At 53.3% G+C, this 26,885-nt stretch overlaps 1 protein-coding gene across 1 annotated transcript; it reads left to right on the top strand.

The window, feature by feature from the left end:
- Positions 1 to 464: 464 nt before the first annotated feature.
- On the top strand, positions 465 to 24,533 carry ADAMTS8 (ADAM metallopeptidase with thrombospondin type 1 motif 8). Its single transcript, XM_032167903.2, has 9 exons — positions 465 to 1,510; positions 9,726 to 9,965; positions 11,927 to 12,062; positions 12,656 to 12,823; positions 14,158 to 14,459; positions 17,699 to 17,882; positions 20,440 to 20,612; positions 20,745 to 20,920; positions 23,278 to 24,533. The coding sequence occupies exons 1-9, from the start codon at positions 791 to 793 to the stop codon at positions 23,846 to 23,848; spliced, it is 2,670 nt and encodes an 889-aa protein (XP_032023794.1). The 5' UTR covers positions 465 to 790; the 3' UTR covers positions 23,849 to 24,533.
- The last annotated feature ends 2,352 nt before the right edge of the window (positions 24,534 to 26,885 follow it).

The raw sequence follows: 26,885 nt of genomic DNA, 5'->3' as shown, positions 1-26,885 counted from the left end.
TCCCCACACAGTCGGATCTCCGGAGGGATCTGCAGGGATCCCAGCAGTGTCCCGCTCTGCAGTCGGACTCTGCAGGCATCCGAACAGGGTCGCTGAGACCCTGCACAAGCCTCTTCGGAGGATGCATCCTGGCCTCTTGGCCGCAGAGGAGGAAGCGGTTGGGGTCTCCCCAGGACTCTTTCTAAAGGGTCAGTCCAGCATGGTAGGGGTTAACGTGGGTCCGCGCGTAAAGGGAAAGGAAAGAAGTTGTAGTTGACACTTCAGCGGGGCGGGTGGCGGACGGGTCTCGCTGCCTGATTGGTTTTGCATTTCATCCCAATTTTTTTCTCCGCTCTCTCCCCCTCTTTTCAGTTTCTCTCTCTGATCCCAGGGGAGGGGAAACGGGAATAGTGAGAGATCAAAAATAAACCTCTTATGTCAAGCCGGGAAGGAAGTATAAATAAGAAGGGCTCGGCAGCCCACTCGGTGCTTCCCGGGGCGGGGAGGAGGCAGGAGGCGGCTGCGCGGGGCTGGCGCGGGCAGGGGCGGAGGACGGGCGCACGCGGGCTGGGGCCAGCTGCTCGCGCTGGGCTCGGGGGCGGCGGCGGCGCGGGAGGAGCGGGCTGCGCCAGCCAGAGGGGCCGCCGGGGGAGCGCTCCCGCCGCCGGGCCCCGCGGGCCGAGTCGGCCTTGCATCTGATTGATTCCGCTTTCCCTGGAGAGAGCGGCCGGGCCGCCCTCGGGCCGCCAGCACCTGCCCGCGCCGGGCGGGCTTCTTCACTCTCCTGCGCGCAGTCACCGCCGCAGCCCCCATGCTCCCCGCCCCCGCCGCCCCCCGGTGGCCTCCGCTCCTGCTGCTGCTGCTGCTGCTGCTGCCGCTGGCCCGCGGCGCCCCGGCCCGGCCCGCAGCTGGGGGGCAGGCCTCGGAGCTGGTGGTGCCCACGCGGTTGCCCGGCAGCGCGGGCGAGCTCGCGCTCCACCTGTCCGCCTTCGGCAAGGGCTTCGTGCTGCGCCTGGCGCCCGACGACAGCTTCCTGGCGCCCGAGTTCAAGATCGAGCGCCTCGGGGGCTCCGGCCGGGCGAGCGGGGGCGAGCGGGGGCTGCGCGGCTGCTTCTTCTCCGGCACCGTGAATGGGGAGCCCGAGTCGCTGGCGGCGGTTAGCCTGTGCCGCGGGCTGAGCGGCTCCTTCCTGCTGGACGGCGAGGAGTTCACCATCCAGCCGCAGGGAGCGGGGGGCTCCCTGGGTGAGCCGCACCGCCTGCAGCGCTGGGGTCCCGCCGGAGCCCGCCCCCTCCCGCGAGGACCCGAGTGGGAGGTGGAGACGGGAGAGGGTCAGAGGCAGGACAGAGGAGACAACGAGGAGGACAGCGAGGAGGAGAGCCAAGAAGAGGAGGCAGAAGGCGCTAGCGAGCTCCCACCGCCCCTGGGGGCCACGAGCAGGACCAAGCGGTTTGTGTCTGAGGCGCGCTTCGTGGAGACGCTGCTGGTGGCCGATGCGTCCATGGCTGCCTTCTATGGGGCCGACCTGCAGGTAGGACTGAGAGCCTCCTCCAGCCGCCGTGCCCGGAGGCCCCCCAGACGCCTCCCAGCGTCTCTAAAATCTCCCCTTCCAATCCCTCTAGGGAAAAAAAAAAAAAAAAACCCTCCCCACTCATCTTCTCCAGCCTGACCCCAAACGAGATTCTCTCCTTTCTGAGAAAGAGCAGTAACTCTTTTCTGAACTTCTGCCACCCTGCCTCCCTGCGCCCCCAACCCCCAGGTCCCTTCCAGTTTAGAGTGGGGCTGCCGACGCCCATCCCTCTCCTCCGAATCTCCCGCGGCACGTGGCACACTGACCCGAAAGTGGGTATCAACGCATTCCCCGGCACCTGCCTCTCCCAGCAGAGACGAAAATTGAGCGTTTCGGAATAGCTCCCACTCCCACTCCTCAGCCCTCTACTGCCTCCAGATCTGAGAGCCTCCAGGGAGAGGCAGATGGGATGGAAAGAGATGGCTGTCTGATGCCCTTGTGTATGGAGGTCGCCATAAGCAAAAGACATTGTTTGAAAGGAGCTGAACCTGGAGAGGGGCTGCCCAACTTCTGTGCAGCCAGCTGGTTGTGATCAATGGGGCATGGACTACCTTGCCAACCTGGCGCTCAGCCCCGGCAGAACTTGGCAGTGCCAGCAGCCAGCACAAGAGGGAGGGGCAGAGAACTTCTGCCTGGGGGCTCAGCCCGGGAACTGAAGCTTTGGTGGAAACGCGAGGGGCATAGGGGCTGGGACGGGCTGTTTGGGTGAATGTCTCTAGTAAAGCCAGACCCACCGTTGGTCCACCCAGCTGCCCTTAGCCCAGACACAGATCTTACCTAAACAGGGGAGAAAAACAGAGTCCAGGGGCTGGCTGCCTAACCAGACCGTTTCTAACTAGATGCAAAGATGGTGCTGACTCAGCAGGAGGTGTCTGTGTTGCCCTAAACCCCAATTTCTCCCCTAAAAGGCTTTTCCAGGAGGAAAAGAGGGTAAGGGTTCCAGGAGAGGGGTACTCTTTGCCCCTAGGGAGCACAGAACAAGAGATGTGCCAGGGAAGGAAGAACTGACCTGCCCAGACGTCATAGTTCCCTGAAACAGGGATCCTGGCAATGTCAGCTGAGCTGACACTCTGTGGTGATGGCATCCTTGGCCGGGACCCAATACTAGGCTCAGCCTGTGCCCGACTGCTGGGGGCCCCAAGGGCATAGGCTTCGCCTGTGCAGGATAGTCCAGACAAGGAGGCGATCAGCCTTCTGTTTCTCACCCCATCTTTCCCACCCTCTATCACTGGGAAAGGCAGGGTAGGAAAGACCCAGGGAGAAACAGATGCATAGGATGGGAAGTGCTGTGGGTGAGAGTCCACGTGGCTGCTCCTCTGGCTACTACAGGTGCTGACTACACCCCAGGGAGGCACCCCTGCAAGCCCTTGTGGTATTTGCTTCCTCAGAAGCAGGGCAGAGCAGCTTTGGGTCACGCTGATTTAATACCTGTTTCCCTGCCTGCCCTGAGAGCAGGGAGCGGTGAGAGCACCAGCCCTCTCCTCTGACTCCTTTCTTTAAGCAAGTACTAGAGAGTGTGGCAGGAGAGGGGTGAGAAGAGGGCTTCTCCCATCTCTTTAGGGTGGCTCCTAGGGGGCTCCACCAGAAAGAAGCTAAGATGGCCGGGCGCGGTGGCTCAAGCCTGTAATCCCAGCACTTTAGGAGGCCGAGGGGGGCGGATCATGAGGTCAGGAGATCCAGACCATCCTGGCTAACACGGTGAAACCCCGTCTCTACTAAAAATACAAAAAAAATAGCCAGGCGTGGTGGTGGGCGCCTGTAGTCCCAGCTACTCGGGAGGCTGAGGCAGGAGAATGGCGTGAACCCAGGAGGCAGAGCTTGCAGTGAGCTGAGACCGCACCACTGCACTCCAGCCTGGGTGACAGAGCAAGATTCCATCTAAAAAAAAAGAAAGAAAGAAGCTAAGATGCACGCATTGCAAACCCAGAGCGGGGGTGCTGTGCCCCTCTACCCCCACACGTGGAACAGATTCTGACATCTACCTGAGAACCAAAACATAGGAAAGCCAACGAGAACTCTGTGCCAGCAGAGAAAGTCCGTTTTTCAGCCTTTAGGGCCAGGCTGTCTGTCTCTCAGCTGATCACCTGGACGCTGGAGATAACTGAGTATTTGCCTCAGGGACATACCCGCATCTCCAGACATCTAGCTATCTAGAGGCAGACATGCTCTGAGGCCCGACCCCAGGATGCCCGGGCTGCTGAAGCAGGAGACTCTGCTGGGGTTTGCACCCGATTTTGTTCCCTTCAGCTTGAAGTCCGGGTTTGCTGCCCCAGACAATTCGGCTTTCTCTGTGTCGGAGCCACCCGGTCATTGCCATCCTCATGAGACTCCTGACTGGGTGATCTGGCTCCTGCCTGCCCCGCTCCCCATCCCCCACAAACACGCATTTCTGGACCTTTCCCAGCTGCACATTGGTACCTGCACACCCAGCCAGCCTATCTGGACCAGAAGAGCGCAGCAAAACAGGCATCGGGCACCTCTGAAGGCCGAGTTCCCCTCCCTAGGGGGTTGAATTCTGCGTCTCACCTGGAAGGAAAGTCTTCCCTCAGGGAGACCGGCCCTGCCACCTCCACCCTGGGTCTCATGTCCCATCCCACCTGCGCTCCTGCTGCCACTGTGGCGGGTGGGGGAGGGGCTGAGGTATAGCTGTGTCCAGGACCACCCTCGGGCCCCTCCGCTACGACGAGCTGAGCAGCCTCGGAGACGCTGCAGGACAGGCGTGACTGTCTCAGCTCAGTCCCCTGCGCTTCCGAAAACAGGTCCATGAGCCCAGCTGAGAGAAGAATGAAAATCAAGTTCCCGCGCCTCAAGACCTTGGCTGCTCACACCCACCTCCTGCAAATGGAAGCCAGTCCTTTCTGTGGAGACCTCATTCACACAGAGGGAAGGCACTCTGGGGTGATTACTCTCGGTAATCAGGTGTGTGTGGGGATGAGCAGAGCCTTTACCTCTCTAGGGCTTAGAGTTCCTCATCTGTGAAGCGAGACACCTGGACTAGGTGATCAATCCCGGTCTAAGCACCTGAGTGGTTTCTTCATGGTGAGCCGGTCTTCTGGAGGGTTTAGCCACTCTCTGAGCATGTTCAATTCACAGCATGGTTGTACACACATCGCCTCCATGAAAATGCCAGTGAGGGGGACAGAGGGAGGCTGCACAGCTCACAGAGGACATGTGGCTTCCTCAGGATCAGACAGCACTGAACAGGATCAGTAAGTGGCAGGGCTGGGCCTGCAGCCCAAGTCTCCCAACACTGAATCCTGTGCACTTATCCCACCAGGCGGCCTCTTTCTCAGGACTAGGGTCTGTGGCTCTGTCGACCCTCTGATACTTGCTTATGTTGCGGGAGTGGGTCCTTAAATCCAGCAGTTCAAAGCCGTCCAGGCCCACTGTGAGGCCCTATCCCGCAAAGAAACCCCCGTGGAGGCTGAGGAAAGAATGCACGACTGCCAAGGCTGGCCTCACTTTGTTAAGCGACAATGAAGTTTTCCAGAACTCTGTCAATTAAGTTCATTTAATCCCCTGACAAAAGGGGGCCCTGTCTCCCACCTTCTTATCTGGTTTCGGAGTTAAGGAGCTCAGACAGAGGGACCTTTCTGAAAGGAGGGCCACCTGGGAAGACTCCATTAGCTCTGTCTACATCCAGCTGCTCCTCACTGTCCCCTGTGTGAACCCGGGGCAAGATGGAGTGAGGGGCAGCATGGCAGTGCCCACTCTCGCCAGCCTGGGACGCCTGTCTCGCCAGTGCTTCTGCAGTGAGCAGGGTTTTTGAGTCCTCTTCTTAGCAGAGAGGGTCCGAAAAGTGGCACTCATCTTCCCAAAGGCCAGCAGAACACTCGCAGGGGGTCAGATTCTGGGGACTGACTTCAGGGACGGCTGTCACAGCCATCTCCATGCCCCCTTACCTGCATGCTCTGGGGGGAATGTCTTCCACAAGACACTAGATACTGAAGTGGGCATGCAGCCTAGGTTGTCCAGCAGCGTCCCAGTTTCTGCCTGTTCTGGCATAATTATTAATACTACTGTCTTTCCCTCTCAAGGGTGCCCTGGTTTGGATGACAACAGAAACAGATTCATGTCCCCCCGCCCTGCTCTGTGGCTACCAGGGAGAAAGACAAGAGTTATATGTGCGTGATGTCCTTCCCATTGGCAAAAGAATGCATCTTTTCCATCCCTTATGTCTGCTGCAGTCAGAATGATCAAAGATACGGAGTATTTCCCAAAGAAAATGTCTCAGTGTCCAAAGATCACCCCTTCCCCATCCCCCAGGAGGTGGGGTGTGCACAGGCAATGACAGGTGGACTTGCTGCTTGCAAGCCTTGGGTTTGCTTTGGCTAGGCTGCAGTTTTCCTTACAGCAGCAAAGATGGGTGGCAGTTAGTGCAGAGACTAAGAACGTAGACTTTGGAATGAAATAGAAATAGTGTAGTGTCCTTGAGCAAGTCACCTATTTCTCTGTGCCTCGATTATTTCAGGTAGGAGCAGTTAGACCAACGTCCTAGCCTTGTCTTGAGGATGTAACAAAATATGGAATGCACCTGACCTGGTGCCTGGTTCAGACGACATACTCAGCAAGGTGTGGCTATTACTACAGTTGCCGTCGGTGATGGAAAGCATTTGTTAGAGTGGGGAGGATGGGCTGGCCCATGCCATCAGAGTGCCGGCCACCGCTGTTTCAGCTTTGCTGTTCCACATGGCAGAGGAACCTTCTCTTTCAGCTTGCCCGTGCTCAGTGGTGAAGGCTGACTTTAGTTCAGCCTAAGTGTATGCTTTGAAGAGGCGACATTGCCCTTTGCTGTTTGGAGAACAAGAGGAGATGAAGCATATGATGCAGGTTGCTCTCTTTTCTCCTCTCACTTCTTTCCTCTCGCTTTGCTTCTCCATCCACACCCCTAGCTCAGTCTCAGGCCCTACAGATGTCAGATAGGAATGCAAGAGCTTCCCAGGGCCACTTTTCCTCCCCTGGCCTCCCACCGGGCGCGCCACGAGGGAAAGCAGTGGAGCCTCAGGTGAAGCGCAAACCGGCTGGGTGTAATGATGACCTCGGGGCGGGAGGAGGCCGGCCTGTCCCCATCACCCACCGCAGCTGGCTTCGGCTACCACGGGAGCTCTGAGGAAGGAATCTCCTTGTTCGTATCTCAAAGAACCAAAAGGGGCTCTGGCCCACCCAACTGGCCAGGGTGTTGTTATTTTTTTTTTAATTCATTATTTTTTTTAATAGAGACAGGATCTCACTATGTTTCCCAGGCTGGTCTCAAGTGATTCTCCCACCTTGGCCTTCCAAAGTGCTGGGGTTACAGACATGAGCCACCCTGACTGGCCTGATGTTCGTCTCTACTCCAGGTCCTGGGGTCACTCATGCAGGAGCAGACTCCCTAAAAAGTGCTGCCTCTCCCTAACAAAAGTGAAGAGTATGGGATCCCCCAGTCATTCAAGAGCAGGTCGTTTGGCCACCCCGGCTGGGCTGCCCGTGGGCTCCCACCTACCTGCCGTGGTTTGGGGGTGGCTGCTGTGCTGATGCCTCTGCTCCTCAGGGGGGCCAGGACCCCGTTCACATTCTTCACACACAGCCTGCACCGATGTGGGGAGCAGGGAGGTGTAAATCGGCGCCAGGTGGTGGAGCAAGCCATCTGACTTCCTCCTTGAGCAGCCGCAGGCCTGATCCCCATGGGACTCTCAGTCAGGCCTGTCCTCTGGGCCCAGGGGATTGGGGGAGAATCAGAGGCTCACAGCCGCGAGGTCACCCACCTCACCCAGGCTCAGTGGTCCTTCTCCCTAGGGAACTGTGAGACGCACCGCGTATATAAGGCATTCCTGTGGTCATTTCTCAGAAGAGCGGACTGGGAGGGGAAAACCAAAAACTCAGTAGAACAAGAGATAAGAAGAGATCAGTGGGATCGGGATCTGGGATTCTGAAGGGAACCCTAGACCGCAGAATCCTCCTAGCCTTCTTGAAAATGAAAAGTATCTTCTGAGACAGCGGCCAGAAGGACCTTCAGATGTCCTCGAGTCCAGCCCACCCCTTGAAGCTAAATGGCTGTGAAGCCGGCCCTGCCTGACAGCTGTGCACTGTCCGGAGAAGACAATGATATGAGCATCCCGAGCTGCAGAGAAGGAGGCTCCCCGGGAACCTTAGGGCCAGCAAGCTCCTTATGCTGTCTTGCCCTGATCTTCAAGCAGCAGTTTATCCTGCATGAGGATCAGGGGTTAACCCTCACCTTCCTCCGGTCTTCACTGAGGACATGAGCACTGCCTCATCTCTCTCTCAGCCTCCCTCCGATCTGCTCAGCGTGGGCACACAGACTTGCCCCAACCTCCTGTCTTTAGCTCCTGGTGCTGAGCGGTCTCGGCCCCGAAGCTTAGCAGCTGGGGTTCCTTAGCTTTACACCTTCCTTGTACGACCTCCTCTTCCCCATTTTGAGATTGTGAAACTGGGATTGACGGGAAGAAATCTTGTGATGACGGTTGCAGTTTGCCTCAGAAGAAATTCCAGGGGTTGGTCCCTGGCCCATCAGACCCTGGTCCTTCTTAGAGAGATCAGGATACTGTTGGCCTCTTGGAAGCAGCAAAGACCTGGCCAGGAGTTCATCTCGGCAAGCCACCATTCCTCAGCGCTCACCCCCCGTTGCATAATGATGGGATTGCTTTTTTTCCCTCCAGAATCCAACTCCAGGAGCAAGTGCCAAGTTTCAGCCTTGTTGATAAGATGTTTACATCAGCCTAAACATTGCTGGAGTGCTTGACACGCCAAGTAACCTGCCAACCCCTGCTTGTAGGGCTAACAGAATACCTGGCTCATTGCCTGCGAGGTGAACAGACAGATCCCATTCACAAATAATGGGATTCATCTGGAACGCCCACACATGGCCTCACCCGATGGAATGTCCCTCTCTACCCTTTCCTTCCTCCTCCTTCCACTCCCACCTTCCAGACCACAGGAGAAGAGGAAGAGGGGCTCCCGAGAGGTGATAATCTAGGGATTGGAGAGGCAGGGCAAGCAGGTGCTGCCCAACTGACCACACTCCAGGCTCAAGGAACACCTACCTCTGCCTCTGTGTCTCCCCTTCCACAAAATGCTCAAAGAGGGCCACTTCAAGCGGTCGCCAAGGCAGGAGAGCGAGTTCCCATCTGGCCTCCTCTCCAAGCCTTGGAATCCAGTGGGGGAGCAGTTAGCAGCCCAGGCACAAGACAGAGGCCAAGCAGTGAGGTCTGCTCTGTGGGCCAGCCTGGGTGGAAGGGAGAGCTGGTGAGATCCTAAGCACATGAGTCCGCTTAGGCCCATGGGATCCTCTCAAGCCCCAGTCAGGAGGGAATGAACCCTTCAGGGCTGTCCGGGCAGACACCAAGAAGCCACGCCCTGGGAAACCTAACGAGAGCACGGTGGACGTCAGAGACGGGCACACCTGGGCTGGCCTCCTGCTTTCAATAGCTGTGTGACCTTCGACAAGTTAATTTGCATGACCTTCCTCATTCATGAAATGGAATCACAGAGTTATTGTGAGAATTCAGTGAGGTAATGTGGCAGAGTAGCTGTTGTTAGGAGTGATTATTACAGCAAAGTTTTCAGTGTTAACAATCCCCACCCCAAAGGGTAGAGTCACCCCAACAGACAACAGGAAAATGTTCAGCTGGATTCTAAGAGGGAATTCTACTAACCTTGAGTGCTCAGAACTTGGCTTCTGGGCTGAGGCCGGGGACGGGTGGGGGTGGTTGGCAGGGAGACAGTGTCAGGATTAAGGCAGAAGAAGCCATGCCGTCCAGTAGAACTTTCTATCTGCACATTCCAGTACAGTAGCCACAAGCCATATATAAGTATTGATGCACTTGAAATGTGGCCTGTGCCACACTATAAGTTTAAGGTTTTGGATTTTAATGAATTTGGATTTAGGCCATCCCGTGAAGCTGTTCTGGATGTTAGACATACAAGTTCAGAGCAAGGCAGGTCTGGGTTCAAAGACTGCTGTTCGGGCATCAGCTTTATGAGCTTGTGCAGGTTCTTGAGCCTGTTTTCTCACATGCAAAATGAAGGGAGTAACACGGAGGCCTCGGGGGCGTTGTGAGGCTTTGGTAAGAATCTGATGCTCAGCCCCATAACAAGAGGTGATGGCAGCGGACGGGCCAGGCCAAGGGCCCTGAGACTTAACCCTTCACTCTGCCTCTTGTCTCCTCCTTCCTGACAGAACCACATCCTGACGTTAATGTCTGTGGCAGCCCGAATCTACAAGCACCCCAGCATCAAGAATTCCATCAACCTGATGGTGGTGAAAGTGCTGATCGTAGAAGATGAAAAATGGGGCCCAGAGGTGTCCGACAACGGGGGGCTTACACTGCGTAACTTCTGCAACTGGCAGCGGCGTTTCAACCAGCCCAGCGACCGCCACCCGGAGCACTACGACACGGCCATCCTGCTCACCAGACAGGTCCGTGCCTGGCTCCGGAAGCCCTGGGGAGGAAGGGGGACGGGATGGGCAGATCAAAGGGAGGACCACGAGGCCTGCCCAAACATGGGAAACGTCTCCCTGCTGGCCCCAGCTGGACGCCAGAGCCTCATGCCCAGAATGATGAGGAGGAGGTCATGAGGACAAGTGTGAGGTATTTGCAAGGGAAAGAGAAGAATCTTGTAAGGGCTGTCTTCCAAAAGTTTGTGACCAGCTGTCTCCTGAGGTCACACATAACAAGAAGAAATGGGCTCGAGCTGCCCAGTGAGAGATCTGGGCTTGGAATGAAGAGAGTAGTTCTAGCTGCAGTGGTTATAAAACATAGGGGCAGGTAGCCAGGGGGTCCCCTCAAGATTTGCCCACAGCAGGAGGGCTGCCCACCTGCACGGCATGACTTAAACAGACAGCTTTCTCCTGAAAGCAAGAGAGTGATGATGTGTGCCAGGCCCTGTCTGCTCCTTCAGTCTCACAGGCCCTGGCTGCTCCTTCAGTCTCATGCGGGCCCCACCGGGCAGGCCCTGGTGTTAGCCCCATTTTGTAACAGAGACAACTGAGGCACAGAGTTGCCACACGGCTCTCTTGCCACGTCGCGGCAGCGCCCATAGTCCAGCCAAGACAGTGCTGTTGTAGAGTCATGTTCTGAATGACTGTGCTGCCCTGTCCCCCACAAAAAGCCTTTGAAGTCCCAGCCAGCCCTAGGATGCAGCCAGCTTGTAACATAGAACAGGCTCCCTTACGTGAGTGGCTGATGTGAAGACAGACGGAGATTTCCCGATCTTGTCACTCAGAAATCCATCTTTGTATTTTATATGCTTTTTGGTTTTTAATTTTGTTTGGTTTTCTTTGAGACAAGATCTTGCTCTGTCACCCAGGCTGGAGTGCAATGGCACAATCGCAGCTCACTGCAGCCTCTGCCTGCTAGGTCCAAATGATCCACCCACCTCAGCCTCCTGAGTAGCTGGGACCACAAGCGCAAGCCACTTTGCCCAGCTAATTTTTTTTTTTTTTTTTTTTTTTTTTACTTTTTGTAGGGACCGGGTTTCACTGTATTGCCCAGCCTGGTCTCCAGCTCCTGGACTCCAGCAATCTACCTGCCTCGGCCTCTCAAAATGCTGAGATTACAGACTGTTTTTATTTTTTAACAAAAGGAAATTTCACAGGTTACTCTCCAGTTTAGAAAGATGGGGGACGGGTGAACTGGCTTGACCATAAACACAAAAAGAACCAATAAAGCGAGGCCACTAGGTGGGATATCCAGACACGTTGAACCTGCGGTTGCGTCCTCCTCCTTAGAAAAGGTCGGCCGGGCACATGGCAAGCGCCTGTAGTCACAGCTACTTGGGAAGCTGAGATGAGAGTATCGCTTGTGCCCAGGAGTTTGGGGCTAAGTGAGCTACAATTACTCCTGTGAATAGCCACTGCATTCCAGCCTGGGCAACACAGCCAGACCTCGTCTTTAAAATTTAATTTAGGCCGGGCGCGGTGGCTCACGCCTGTAATCCCAGCACTTTGGGAGGCGGAGGGAGCCGGATTGTCTGAGATCAGGAGTTCGAGACCAGCCTGCATAACATGGGGAAACCCTGTCTCTACTAAAAATACAAAAATTAGCCAGGTGTGGTGGTGCACGCCTATAGTCCTAACTACTTGGGAGGCTGAGGTAGGAAAATTGCCCCAACCCCGGAAGTAGAGGATGCAGTGAGCCGAGATCATGCCACTGCACTCCAGCCTGGATGAGAGAGGAAGACTGCATCTCAAAAAAAAAAATTTAATTTAATTTAATTTAAAAGCTCAATAAATGCAGGTGATGCACAGGCCAGCAAGCATGTTATGGGACGCTCAATGGTCCACTCCCACGTGCACGCTGGCCACCCCCGGCCCCGCAGGCCTGCAGCGCACCCCACACGCACACTGATGCACTCTCTTGCTCTCTCCCCGCCAAGCAGAACTTCTGTGGGCAGGAGGGGCTGTGTGACACCCTGGGTGTGGCAGACATCGGGACCATTTGTGACCCCAACAAAAGCTGCTCCGTGATCGAGGATGAGGGGCTACAGGCGGCCCACACCCTGGCCCATGAACTAGGTAAGATTTGCTGCACCGAAGCCCACATCAGAGGGAACTGCTCTTCCAGATCCAAGGTTGCGTAGATCCGAAGGAATATGCGGCCCTCGCTTAGGAATAGCTCCCCTAATTTTGACAGGGTGACTGTATACAAACAGATGCTGCGCTCGACAGTGCTGAACACAACTCCACTCCCACCCTGAGCACATGGCCAAAATACAAAAGCAGCATCCCACGCGATTATCACAGGTCACGGGGCGAATGCCAGGACACCAGACACGTGCTGGGGTGGAGGCGTGGAGCTGTGCACAAGCTAAGCCGTGGGATCTGGGGGAAGAACAATGGTCCAGGGACTGTCATGTAAGACAGCAAATAATAGAGCTAGATCCAAATTTAGGACGGGCTGAGGCGGAAAATAAAGGGGTATCCATGTTTCTCAGTCATCTGAGAACGCGCCCTGGAAGAGCAAAGCGCAGGGGAAAGCTCTACGCAGAAATCTTCGGAGAGTGAGGGGGTGGCTGCTCCCCTGAGGAGCTCCATCTCTGTCCCTAGCTGGGCCGGGTGGGGCGCCCTCGGGCAGGACAGGGCAGAGTGGACCAGGCCTCTCTCCCCAGGGCACGTCCTCAGCATGCCCCACGACGACTCCAAACCCTGCAGCCGGCTTTTCGGGCCCATGGGCAAGCACCACATGATGGCGCCGCTGTTCGTCCACCTGAACCAGACACTGCCCTGGTCCCCCTGCAGCGCCATGTACCTCACGGAGCTCCTGGACGGCGGGCACGGTAGGCACTAGTGGCCCCGCCCTACTTGTCCCCGTGGGCCTCCTTCCACTGGTGCTGGCGCAAGAACCCCTCCAGCTGTGCCTCCTCACAGGGCCCTTAGAGCTGAGTCCCCGGCCAGCCTCCCACGCTGGGGCATTCACACGACCCCCAAAGTCTGCTCTTCCTGGCCCCATCTTCCAGCAGCCGAGTTCTGGGCTAATTTAGATTAGTCACAAAGCAGGGGGAAGTCATCCAAGAAGGTTGTCTAAAGGAGGAGAGTTTGAGCAGCTCTTGAAGGAATAGAAGCACATAGCACAGAGGAGAGACGAACCTACAACAGTCAGGCGTGACGGAGGCAGTGACTGCGTCCTGTGAGAGCAAGAGGGCCGGGAGCTGGTTCAAAGGACTGGAGCCAGGTGTGGGGCGCGCATCTGTGGTCCCAGGTACTCGGGAGGCTGAGGCAGGAGGATCGCTTGAGCCCAGGAGGTCAAGGCTACCAGTAAGCCATGATCACGCCACTGACTCCAGTCTGGGTGACAGAAAGAGACGCCATCTCTTTAAAAAAAAAAAAAAAAGGCCCGGTGCAGTGGCTTACGCCTGTAATCCCAGCACTTTGGGAGGCCGAGACAGGTGGATCACAAGGTCAGGAGTTTGAGACCAGCCCACCCAACATGGTGAAACCCCGTCTCTACTAAAAATACAAAAAATTAGCCGGGTGTGGTAGCACACGCCTATAGTCCCAGCTACTCAGGAGGCTGAGGCAGAAGAATCACTTGAACCCGGGAGGTGGAGGTTGCAGTGAGCTGAGATCGAGCCACTGCACTCCAGCCTGGGCAACAGAGCTAGACTTCGTCTCAAAAAAAAAAAAAAAAATTGCTTCTCAGAAGAGGGGATTAAAGAAAAAACAATTTTAAGTGGTTGGAATTGTTGGTAAAGTAATGAAATATTCTAGATCCTTCTCACTGAGGGAGGTAGGGACATGTATGATGCAAAGATAAGATTATCCAGACAGCATTAGTTTTCATGTGCGTGCTGTGGCTTTCAGGAGCACGGTTAGGTTGTGATGTGGATGAATATTGTGTTAGCTGGCATTCACTGGGTACACACTGAATGTCGGGGGCAATGCTTCCTAGATGTTCAGGACAGCAAAGGAAAGTTGGTCCTGAAAAGTGTTTGCAACTGATAGTCAAAAATTAGGCATGCTCTCACTAGATCATCGAGTGGTGACAGCTTTTAGTTGGAGGTCAAGAAGTCGTGACACCTAGACCTTCAGTGTCATCCATCGCAGGCCATGAAGAGCTGAGAGGGTGGCAGCCCTGCACGCGTTCTTACACCCCTGCTTCCTCTTTTCCCAGGAGACTGTCTCCTGGACGCCCCTGCCGCAGCCCTGCCCCTCCCCACAGGCCTCCCGGGCCGCATGGCCCTGTACCAGCTGGACCAGCAGTGCAGGCAGATCTTTGGGCCGGATTTCCGCCACTGCCCCAACACCTCTGCTCAGGACATCTGCGCCCAGCTTTGGTGCCACACTGATGGGGCCGAGCCCCTGTGCCACACGAAGAATGGCAGCCTGCCCTGGGCTGACGGCACGCCATGCGGGCCTGGGCACCTCTGCTCAGAAGGCAGCTGTCTACCTGAGGAAGAAGTGGAGAGGCCCAAGGTGAGGGACAGCCCCTGAGGATAGCGGGGAGGAGAAAGGAGAGACAAAAGGAAACGGGGAGGACTGAGGGCTGTTCTCAAGGAGGAAACCACACTTGAGAGTCATGAACTGAGAGACAGCCAGGCAGAGCAGCTCACACCGGAATCCCAGCACTTTGGGAAACTGAGGCAGAAGGATCACTTGAACCGAGACCAGCCTGGGCAACATAGTGAGATCCTATCTGTACAAAATAAAAAATAAGTCGGGCATGGTGACTCACACTTGTAGTCCCAGCTACTCAGAAGGCGGAGGCAGGGAGATCACTTGATCTCAGGAGTTTGAGGCTGCCGTGAACCATGATCATGCCACTGCACTGTAGCCTGGGCAGCAGAGGGAGACCCTGTCTCCAAAAAAAAAAAAAAGAAAAAGAAAAGAAACTTCGAAGGCCGGGCGCGGTGGCTCACGCCTGTAATCCCAGCACTTGGGGAGGCTGAGGTGGGTGGATCACAAGGTCAGGAGATCGAGACCATCCTGGCTAACACGGTGAAACCCCGTCTCTACTAAAAATACAAAAAATTAGCTGGGCGTGATGGCAGGCGCCTGTGTTCCCAGCTACTGGGGAGGCTGAGGCAGGAGAATGGCGTGAATCTGGGAGGCGGAAGTTGCAGTGAGCCGAGATCGCGCCACTGCACTCCAGCCTGGGTGACAGAGCCAGACTCCGTCTCAAAAAAAATAAATAAAATAAAATAACTTCAGGCCAGGCTGCAACATAAGACTTCTAGGTAAAATCACTCATCTTTTAACAAACAAACCTAAGCATATTTATCCACACAGTGAGGAGCCCGTGAAGGCTATCCCCTCAGTCAGTGGGTTGACACTGCCATGGCTCCAGACATTAGGGAGCTGCTTTGGGGCTGACTCAGGACTGGTGCAGATGCAGATTGGTGAGAGGTGTGGAGACAGGAAGGTGGGCACACAACAGACTGGAGCCACTGTCAATTCCATCATAAACACAGAGAGACACGTGGAATAAATTCCATCAAGAATTGAGTGAAAAGTATTCATAGCCTGCCCGTGCTTGAACTGAATGCATAATTACAGGTTGGGAGAATGACAGCAGTTGTGGGAATTCCATACTCAAAGAGGAGGAGGGGAGACAGATTCAGAGCTGCCTCTGGCCAGGCAAAAAAAAACTTGGCCCAGGAGAGAGTAAACTCACAAGAAAAACCAAGGCAGTGCCAGTGAGGGTTTTTAAATGATTCACTTCTTTGCCCTGCTCTTAATACATCCAAACTGTGAGGCTGATCACATTTCTCTTACTGTGAGTCATGGAGCCATCACTATGAAACAGCATCCACTGAGTTTCACAGCCCAGTCCCCGCCAGCGCTGAATCACCAGGGTGGCCCGAGCACTCCTCAGTACATGTCTTTTGCACTGAGCCTTGGGAGCCTGCCTGCACCAGGTAAGCTCCATACTCTTGTCCTAAGCCTGAGCTGGCGCAGGATTCATGGACTGATCCTCAGCCACCTCCCATTCACCCTGTTCATTCTCATCACATGTTATTGAGGGCAGTGGAGAGGGATCTGCCACCAATCCCCAGAGCACAGCCGTGCAAAGTGCAGGGAGAGGTTGACATGAAATGATCATGGAATGATGTGTGGCCTCTATTTTTAAGAAGTCAGATCAGAAAATACATATTTATAGAATCAGGCCGGGTGCTGTAATCCCAGCACTTTGGGAGGCCAAGGCGGGTGGATCACCTGAGGTCAGGAGTTTGAGACCAGCCTCACCAACATGGTGAAACCCTGTCTCTACTAAAAATACAACAATTAGCCAGGTGTGGTGGCGGGTGCTGTAATCCCAGCTACTCCAGAGGCCAAGACAGGAGAATCACTTGAACCCAGGAGGCAGCAGTTGCAGTGAGCCAAGATCACACCACTGCACTCTGGCCTGGGCGACAGAGCAAGACTTTCAAGAAAGAAAGAAAGTTAGAAAGAAAGAGAGAGAGAAAGAAAGTGAGAAAGAGAAAGAATATATATATAGAATCATATATTTTGTAAAATAAAAGCATTGCATTTTTATGATAATATATTCAGAGCAAAAGTATGAAAAATTTGGTGAAAATCATGTTAATGGTTTTATCTGGGTAGTGGTGTTTTAAAGAAGTGTTAATTTCTTTTTTACACTTTTCTGCATTTTTTTATTTGTTGTATGAGCAACCATTACTTTTATAATTTTTAAAAAATTATTTTCATTTTGAATACTCTATGAACCTTTGGGCATACAGCATTCCAAAGGGCAAAGCTTTGTTCTCATAGGTCAGTTGTAAAATGGGAAGCAGGGCCAGGCATGGTGGCTCACACTTGCAATCCCAGTACTTTGGGAGGCCGAGGCAGGTTGATCACTTGAGGTCAGGAGTTCAAGACCAGCATGGCCAACATGGTGAAACTCCGTCTCTACTAAAAATACAAAAATTAGCCAGGCATGGAGATGTGCGCCTGTAATCCCAGCTGTTCGGGAGGCCAAGGCACAAGAATCGCTTGAACCCAAGAGGCGGAGATTGCAGTGAGCCGAGATCACACCTTTGCACTCCAGCCTTGGCAACAGAGCAAAACTCTGTCAAAAAAAGAAAAGAAGAAGCAATTCTGTTTCTTTCCCAGGCATTATCCTATCACTGGAACCAGTGGCTGGTAGACGATGGCAACACCTCCCAGGGATGCTTCCTTTAGGCCAGAGTTCCTCTACCTTGGCGCTAGGGACACTTGGGGCTGGATAATTGTTACTGCGGGGTCTGTGCATTGCTGGATGTTGAGCAGCATCCCTGGCCTCTACCCACTAGATGTGGTAACGTACACCCTCCACAGCCGTAGCCACCAGAATATCTCCAGACGTTGCCAAATGTCCCCTGGAGGGCAGAATTCGCCCCAACGGAGAACCACTGCATTATATGCAACCTTATTCCCATAAAAGAGTGTCATTCATTCATTCAGCAGATAGGCTATTGAGCACCTTACTAAGCATAAGGCACTGGTTTAGACACTGGGGAGTCAGTAGTGAATGAGTCCAGCGTGGTCTCTGTGCTCACAAAGCCGTGCAGGCCACACAGTCATTAAACAAATGATTGAGGCAGGTTACAGCGCTCCATGCACCAAGATGAGAAGGACTAGATGAGGAAGCCAGGGCTTTGGCCACCCGGTGGCACAGACACTGAAGCCTCCTGGCCTTTGCTCCTCATTCAGTGTGCCATTGTATGTTGCAGCCCGTGGTAGATGGAGGCTGGGCACCGTGGGGACCCTGGGGAGAATGTTCTCGGACCTGTGGAGGAGGAGTGCAGTTTTCACACCGTGAGTGCAAGGACCCCGAGCCTCAGAATGGAGGAAGATACTGCCTGGGCCGGAGAGCCAAGTACCAGTCATGCCACACAGAGGAATGCCCCCCTGACGGTAAGTACCACTCAGGGCTGCCCCTGCCAGAGCAGCTACTATCATTGCTGTGACACTTCCCCAGAGGATGTGTAAAGTGGGAGTAAAGTGGGTGTCCCGGGATATAGAGTCACTCCCAGAGGGGAGTAAAGTGGGTCTCCTGGGATATAGAGTTTTGCCTGTGATCTCCACCTAAATGGGCTCTGCAAGGTTCCAATCCCAGGGGCAGCTCTCAGGGACCCAGGACAGTTCTCATAGTGTTCAGAGAGCCTGGCAAAGTCAAGGAGAGAAATTACGCTCATCTTCCAAGATGTGGAGAGGAGGACATCACCCCCAGCCGAACTTACTGGGGAGGAGCCTCTGCAGAGGGGCTTCTAGGAAACTCATCCCCCCGGAGGCATCGGAACCCTCATCTGTGTGCAGAATGGAAGCATTTTCCAAAGCAAGTGTCAGAGCCAAACCTCCAAGGTCTTTCTAGCCAAAATTCAGCCCAGGGCTGAGGGAGGATTTCTGAATCTGATTCCTGTGCACATTCCTTCTGAGTAGAGTTGCCCATCTTCCCTTGGGGCCATGGCAACTGTTTGACAGAATCTTCCCAGGAAGCAATACTACCTCTCCCTCCCCTTGGCATAGTCCTATCCCCAGTACCTGCTGGAAACCACAAACATTAACTTAGAGGCAGTAAAGAGGCAGCAGCAAACTCATGAGAGGGAAATCATTACCAGATTTTTCCCACCATCCCATCCAACTGCCCAGTGTGCAGCTCCAGGAAGGATTGGCAGGCAAGAAAAATCAGGCAGAGGCTCCGGAGAGATCCAACCACAGGAAAAGACACTGGCACTGGGTTGATGTCTCACAGGACAATCTGTAGGCTTTGCGGTTTCACAAGACAAGAAGGATCCACAATGGTTTGAGGCTCTAGAAACTTTGCCCTGGAATTGTGTGAGAGTTTGCCTGGCATACAGGGAGAGACGTTGCTGGGAAAGGGGGAGGAAGGGAATGAATATAGGGTGCAAGGTAGGCGTGGACGAAAAGTGATGTCATGATTTCAGATGCACCGAAGTCTGCCATTACTGTCGAATATTTTTTAGTACTTTTTGTGTGTCTAGGACTATAAAAATGTGTGAAAATATAAAAGGCATGGTCTCTGTCCTTAAGGAGCTTGCAGTCCAATTAGAGACCCAAATCCCTTTAACACAGCCATTACGTTTCAATGGATGAGTCACAGACCCTAGGTTGGTGAGGGGCTCGGAGAAAGGAAAGGCTGGGTGAGCGGAAGCTTTGAAGGCAGTTAGGACTGAGCAGATTCTGGAGGACTGAGATGGGGTGAGGTGTGAGGGGACCTGCCAGGGTGGAGGAAAGGTCTGAGAAGGGCCCTCATTCACTTAGGTGGAATCAAGCAAAGCACACCACTATGTCAATGCCAGACCACAGAGGTCCTTGAAGGCTGACACAGTATCTGGGGGTTATCTGTGCCACCTGTCCCATCAAGTCACCTGGAAGCTCCTGCAGACACAGCCCAGACCCCCTCAGCTGCACTGACGCAGAGTCTCAGGCGTGGAGTGGCATCTGCCTTGGCAAAGTCTCCCCAGGCATTCAGATGCACAGTTTGGGCGGGGAACCTTGGCAGGAAGAACAGCTTTAATTTTAGGATTTGGGGGTGGAAAGCAACCCACATCTAACTTCAGATGGGTTGGTCTGGCAGCGGCACGTGGCAGGATGGAGAGGAGGCAGGCACAGGTCCTCATGAAGCCAGCAGGCCTGGGCTTGTGGTGGTGAGAGTGGGATGCCATCGTTTTAAATCACAGATTGTCCTGAATATAGTGTGGGTCTTTGTGACAGTTTGGAAATAGCAGATAGAGATGCTCAAATGTTCGGGAGATAACAGAATACCAGTCTCAGACTTGAGCATGGTAAGATCAGCAAATGAAAGTCAAGACAGTTCGCGGAAGGACCATCGGGAGCTTGGCCGTGCTGAGTTGGAGGTAATCATAGTACATACAAACGGCAGAGACACCCAGCATTGCAGAATGTGGGGGTAGCGGCAAGATCAGAGATAGACATGTAGATTTAGGAGTCTTTGGATTCATGTCCGGTGTCACTGAGGAAATCGATACTGCACAATTAGTAGTGTCCTGAGAATATAGCTCCATGTGCCATTCTGTGCCTTCCAAGCTTACTGAATTGTTCCCTGTTGCTCCCTGAGTTTATTCACCTGTCAAGTACAATGAGTCTCTTTCCCTGATGGAAAAGGCATTGATCCTAGAAAGCCCAGCGTGAGGCTGGAGGCTCCTTTCCTTGCCCTTCTGAGTAAGGGTCACACATGCATCTAGGAATGTTGTGCCTAGAAGACACTGGCCCTGGGTCCCTGGGTTGAGTTCAAAACCAAAAGAAAGAAGAAAAGTGCTGTAAATTCGGGATTTCTCCACTAGGAAACTCACCCTCCCGGAGGCATCAGAGCCCTCATGTGTGTGCAGAATGGAAGCATTTTCCAAAGCAAGTGTCAGAGCCAAACCTCCACCTGGAGCTCCTGCTTCCACATGGGTGTCACCTGCATGCCGTTTCTTCCTCTTTCTAGGGAAAAGCTTCAGGGAGCAGCAGTGTGAAAAGTATAATGCCTACAATTACACTGACTTGGACGGGAATCTCCTGCAGTGGGTCCCCAAGTATGCTGGGGTGTCCCCCCGGGACCGCTGCAAGTTGTTCTGCCGAGCCCGGGGGAGGAGTGAGTTCAAAGTGTTCGAGGCCAAGGTGAGAATCACCCTGGGACTCAGATGATCCAGAGACGGGGAGGAAGGTCGCCTGTCCCCACACCCCCACCCCCCCGGCAGGCTGCTTCTGGGCTCGACACGCCCTCTCTCACCTTCCCTTTCCCCGTTGCAGGTGATTGATGGCACCCTGTGTGGGCCAGAGACACTGGCCATCTGTGTCCGTGGCCAGTGTGTCAAGGCCGGCTGTGACCATGTGGTGGACTCGCCTCGGAAGCTGGACAAATGCGGGGTGTGTGGGGGCAAAGGCAACTCCTGCAGGAAGGTCTCCGGGTCCCTCATCCCCACCAGGTGAGTCTCCCCCGGAGCTCTGTATGTTGCTTGGTAGAAGAGCATAATGGGCTTTGCAATCTGATAGGCCCAAATTTGAATTGTGGCTGCTACTTAATAGCTGTGAGGGTTGGGCAAGTTTTTAAACTCTCCAAGCTTCAGTTTCTTTATAAAATGTCGGCAGTATCTCTATCTCACAGTCATCCTAAGGATTTCCTGAGATGGGATGTGCACTTGGCAGTGTCAAGCTCATAGAAAAGATAGAACACGGGGCAGCCGTGACTTTTACGAGGGCTGGAGGCCATGTGGATAGGGAGCTGTCGTCTCTGAGTCAGTCGAGCCACACTGAGTAACCTGGACCTCTGCCAGAAAACAGCTGTCCCAGGCCGGTTTTGGGAAGGACGTCTCACCCTAAGCCCGGCAAGCCCTGTCCTTTCTGCAGATGGATCTTCAGAGAAGGGGGTTACCAAAAAGGGGCCCTGGCAGCCTCAGGACTTTCATGAATCTGAGAACTCCAGACACTTTGTTCTCATCCTAATGCCACACATTCATAAAACTCCAAGGATTTTCCAAAGCGCTTTCATTTCCATGGTCTCATTTGATTTGTGAAATAAGTCCTTGAGGTGAGCAAGGCCAATACTATTCTTCATCTTGCAGAGGAAAAAATTAAGGCACAGAAAGATTAAATGACTTTTCTAAGGTCACATTGATAGTTAATGACAGCCAGAAGAGAACCTAGTTTTCCTAAGTCCTGGATGACTTTTGTCTCCCATTCCATGTACTTCCTGGAGAGTAAGGGCAAGGTCGGGTGTTTTATATGGGCCACACTCTGCCTCTCTGCCTCCAGTACATCAGTGTGTCCTTCTAGGGGTTGAGCATCCACCTGTCCAACCACTTCCCCCACTCATGGTCTCAGAGGTTTTGAGAAGTGTTCACTGTATTGTATTCTACCTAGTGAAGCTCACAAACCCTGCCCCATTCTGTGTGTGTGTGTGTGTGTGTGTGTGTGTGTGTGTGTGTGTGTGTGTGTGTGTATCTGTCTCTACATCTCTCATCTCACCAGTCTGAGAGAACAGAATCAGCCTACAGCAGGCAACTTGGGACTATTTTCATTTTTTTTAATTTATTTTTATTATTTTGAGACAGAGTCTCACTCTGTCGCCTAGGCTGGAGTGCAGTGGCATGATCTTGGCTCACTGCAACCTCTGCTTCCCAGGTTCAAGCAATTCTCCTGCCTCAGCTTCCCAAGTAGCTGGGATTACAGGCGTGCACCACCACACCCAGCTAATTTTTGTATTTTTAGTAGAGACAGGATTTCATCACGTTGGCCAGGCTGGTCTTGAACTCCTGGCCTCAAGTGATCTGCCTGCCTTGGCCTCCCAAAGTGCTGGGATTATGGGTATGAGCCACTGCGCCCTGCCTTAGAACTCTTTTTACATTTAAGCTCACAAGACATAGAGAAAGAGAAGCAGACACTATTCAGATACTGGGTCCCTTGGCCACTTTCCCTCAGGCTTTAGACAGATGGGCCTGTGGACACTCTCAGAGTCTGAGACTAAGCAGCTAGCCCCAGCTGGACATACGGTAAGAAGAGCAAAAAGCCCGCCTGACCATTCGCCTCTCTTTCTCCCCAGCCTGTGGAACTCAGATTTCCAGAAAAGACCAAACAACTAATCTTTCTTCATCCTACCTAAAGCCCTAAGCCTATAATGGACTGGAAACAGTTTCCCAAAACAGCACCTATCATTCCAGAAGCACAGTGCTCATGGTGCCTGGGCACTCCCAGAAGGTGGCTTCAAAGAAGCAGGCTTGAACCCCCAACTCCCAACCCCACCCTGATCCCACCCTAGGGCCATATTCATCAAATACTAGGAGCCAACTGACTCAAAGAGGTGGTGTGAAATTTCCCTCCTGTTCACGTTCTGGAAGGGGTGTGTGGAACAGTTTTTTCCATGTGGGTTTGAGCTCTGGGTGTGGAGGTGGCCAAGCAAAGTTGTATACCAGCGCAAGGAACTAGAGGTATTTGAGATCTCATTTGAGAGGTGCCAGGTTTGGCTACACCAGTGCAGCTTTCCAAATCCTTCTGAGTTCTCCTCCTCTCTATGCTGTTCTCAACACCCACATACCTCAACTCCTCAACCACACTTTTGAAATAGAGTTGCCAGATGAAGCAAACACCCTTGAAAATCCCAATGTACAAGACATTTCTGTCTGCCTAAACAGCTAATTTATTGAGAATTTTGAGGCAACTTGCTTAATTACTTGCTCTGTTTTTTTCATGTCTGCCACCTGGGGTGCCCACTTCAGTCTCCAAGGCATCATCATGACCTGGGCTGGGCAGCCACTTGTCTAAGGGTGTCTTTCTGTTTCTATCATAGTTATGGCTACAATGACATTGTCACCATCCCAGCTGGTGCCACTAATATTGACGTGAAGCAGCGGAGCCACCCGGGTGTGCAGAACGATGGGAACTACCTGGCGCTGAAGACGGCTGATGGGCAGTACCTGCTCAACGGCAACCTGGCCATCTCTGCCATAGAGCAGGACATCTTGGTGAAGGGGACCATCCTGAAGTACAGCGGCTCCATCGCCACCCTGGAGCGCCTGCAGAGTTTCCGGCCCTTGCCAGAGCCTCTGACAGTGCAGCTCCTGACAGTCCCTGGCGAGGTCTTCCCCCCAAAAGTCAAATACACCTTCTTTGTTCCTAATGACGTGGACTTCAGCATGCAGAGCAGCAAAGAGAGAGCAACCACCAACATCATCCAGCCGCTGCTCCACGCACAGTGGGTGCTGGGGGACTGGTCTGAGTGCTCCAGCTCCTGCGGGGCCGGCTGGCAGAGGCGAACTGTAGAGTGCAGGGACCCCTCCGGCCAGGCCTCTGCCACCTGCAACAGGGCTCTGAAACCCGAGGATGCCAAGCCCTGCGAAAGCCAGCTGTGCCCCCTGTGATTGAGGGGGGCAGGGGCCAGTCTTGTGCTCCTGGACGTGGGGTACTGAGGTACAGACGAGGGTCTCCACTGTGGTGACTGGGTCCCTTGGCCATATCAAGGCAGCATGGCCCACCCAGGCCTCGCATTGCCGCAACCTCCCCAGTACTGCACAAATTCCTAAGGGGGAAGAGGAGAGGGGATGGGGCGGCAGACCCTATCATCAACTGTCCAGTGGACTGGACCTTGCTGGGGTTCAAGTAGAGGGCATAGGTTAAAAGCTAAAAGTGCACTTATTGACTCAGACAGGACACTCAGCGTCAGTCTGTTTGCAAAGGACTAACAACCTTAAATGAAAAAAAAAAATTCTATCTGGTTTCCCCGATAAATAATCTACCTCAGAGGGGAAAAAATTAGTACAAGAGAGGCATGGGGCAGGGAGTCAATGGTGAATGTCAAAGCAGGCTCCAAAGCTGGACCCCAAGCTGTCTTCAAGAATGACCACGACTGTCTTCAGTGTTAAAATCCATCACCTAAAGGGCCGCAGCGTCGCAGGGCTGTAGAGAGCCACATGTTCTCAGGCTGCCACCTGCAGGGGTGGATCCATTTCAAGTATTTATGCAAATGTGTCTCTGAACTAAAGTGTGATCTTATGCCAATGCAGTGGTCTGGTCTGATTCATTGTTTCTTTGGAAAGGGCAGGGACCTAGAACCCAGGGATGGAGGCTGAAACTAGGTCAGCTCATCTTGAACTCCTGCTGGGCAGCTGGCTCCCTGCCTGCTCTGGGTCCTCACAGGCCTGCAGAATCCAGCTCATTCGGGCAACTTTCATTTGCATGACCTAGACCACTGGTTCCCAAGGTTTCGTTGGGGTCATCTAGAGGGCTGTGAAAACAGATTGTGAAGCCGGCACAGGGGCTCACACCTGTCATTCCAGCACTTTGGGAGGCCGAGGCAGGAGGATTGCTTGAGCCCAGGAGTTCAAGACCAGCCATGACAACATGGCGAGACCCTGTTTCTACAGAAAATTTAAAAACAAAATCAGTCGGTCGTGGTGGTGCAGGGCTGTAGTCCCAGCTGCTCAGGAGGCTGAGGTGGAGGGTCACTTGAGCCCAGGAGGTTGACGCTGCAAGGAGCCATTTTCGTGCCACTGCACTCCAGCCTGGATGACAGAGTGAGACCCTGTCTCAAAAAAAAAAAGAAAGAAAGAAAGAAGAAAGAAAGAAAGAAAGAAGAAAGAAAGAAAGAAAAGAAAACACAGATTGTGGGGCCCCATCCCCAGAGTTTCTGATCTAATGGTTGGGGTGGCCTGAAAATCTGCATTTCTAACAAGTTCCTAGTGACTGACATGGAGGCCGCTGGTTTGGGAAGCACACTGTGAACGCCTGTGTCACAGGAAACATCCAGCTGGGAGATCACAATTGTTGTGCGATGCCTTTGGGCTCGTCATTCTTAAGAAAGAATATCCCCTTCCTCTCTGTGAGCTGCCCCATCACCCTCTTACATGCTGCCTGCCTCCTTTGAGTTTAGCTGGGGGCACCAGATTCTCTTCGCCCCTACTCTGCCCCATAGCTCATCTCTCCTGTGGTTCAGAGGGACTCTGGCTCAGTCTCCCACCTGGTCTGGTGCAGAGGGAACTTACTTAGTCCCCGATCACAAGTGGGTGACAAGAAACAGACATCAAGAAATGACATTCTAGCAAAAGAAAGAAAATACCCAAATGTGCATCTTGGTTTTTTTACCACCTGTGCCCCCTTTGTCCTCCCATTCAGATATCTGGCACCATAGGCAGAGAGGATGCTGTAGGGGCACTAGGTGAGGCCATGGGATTCCAGCCCCACTGTTTCCCTTAGCTGCTCTCTACACGATGACAGCTGACACAGAGTTGGTCACTCCTTCTTGTCTGCCTACTCTTTTCAGCGAGTGGGAGGCTGGGCTTACCTAAGCATAAACAGGCACACACACAGGCATGTTGTTGATGACTAGCAAAACCAGATTGTTTCCCTGCTGTGCACCAGTTTTGTGGAGGCTGATACATGTTTCCACAACTCTTTATCGCCTTCCATTTCTCGCTCTCCCCCAAATAAGGCCAAGTGTGTCCCCCTTAACGGCCTAAGCCAGGCCAGCTGTGCCAACCCTGCTGCCAGCATCATTACCAGGCACAGCTTTTGCCCTGGAGTTCAGCTGGCAGCAGAGCTGCTGATGTGCAAAGCAGAATGGAATCCAGCTTGGCTCTCCCGGCTGTGTGGGCTCGGCGAGGCTCTCAGAACGCATACTTGTTTGTGTCTGGAAATTCAACAGCTGCAGCCCAGGGACTCAGAAAACAGATCTGCAGAGGAAGACCACACCATTATCTGCCCCAGCCAACCACGACCACTCTGTTAACCCAGAGAAGGAAAGAAGACTGTGTTTCCTCTGCTGCAAGATTGTATTTTCCAGCTAGTGCCCCTAATGGAAACTGGTACTCTCCTCTAATGGGAGGCCTGACCCGGCAGGTGATTTGGTCATTAACCTGAATCCTCCAGGCACGTGCCAGAAATACTTCGAAGGTGGTACAGTAGCATAAAATTAATTTCCAACCTTTCATTTTTAAGATAAGTGAATCTTTGTCTGGGGTTTATCCTCTGCCCTTTATTCCTCTATCGCAGATCAGAGGGTTTTGTGAACTTACAAAAGTATGCAATGTTACCATTCCCAGTCCACTCCAGCAGACCACGCCCTCTCCCAGGAACACGTTTCAGGGGTGGTAGGACCCATCTCACTAGATCTGCATCTTGTTCTCTGATGATATCCACCTGGTTCTATATCCTTTGTGCTCGAACTTTTTAACCAAGTGACCCTCTTAATGAGGACTCTTCCTCTTTTCTGGTGTCCAAACATGTCACCCTTCCTGCTTTCCTCTGGAGTGTGCTTTGGAGTCGTTTCAAACCACCCCTCCCTCCCCACACCCCCAAAAAAACAAAACTACAAATGACAAGAACAATTGGAAAGCTCTTAAGGAATATTGGCTTTTGCTTTGTCTTGATATTTTCCGTTTGTGGTCCAGGGCAGATAAACAG

This window comes from Hylobates moloch, unplaced genomic scaffold (assembly GCF_009828535.3).
Source record: "Hylobates moloch isolate HMO894 unplaced genomic scaffold, HMol_V3 SCAFFOLD_11, whole genome shotgun sequence".
Taxonomy (NCBI): domain Eukaryota; kingdom Metazoa; phylum Chordata; class Mammalia; order Primates; family Hylobatidae; genus Hylobates; species Hylobates moloch.
The sequence above is the reverse complement of the archived record's forward strand: the minus strand, read 5'-3'. Positions and strand labels throughout refer to the sequence as shown.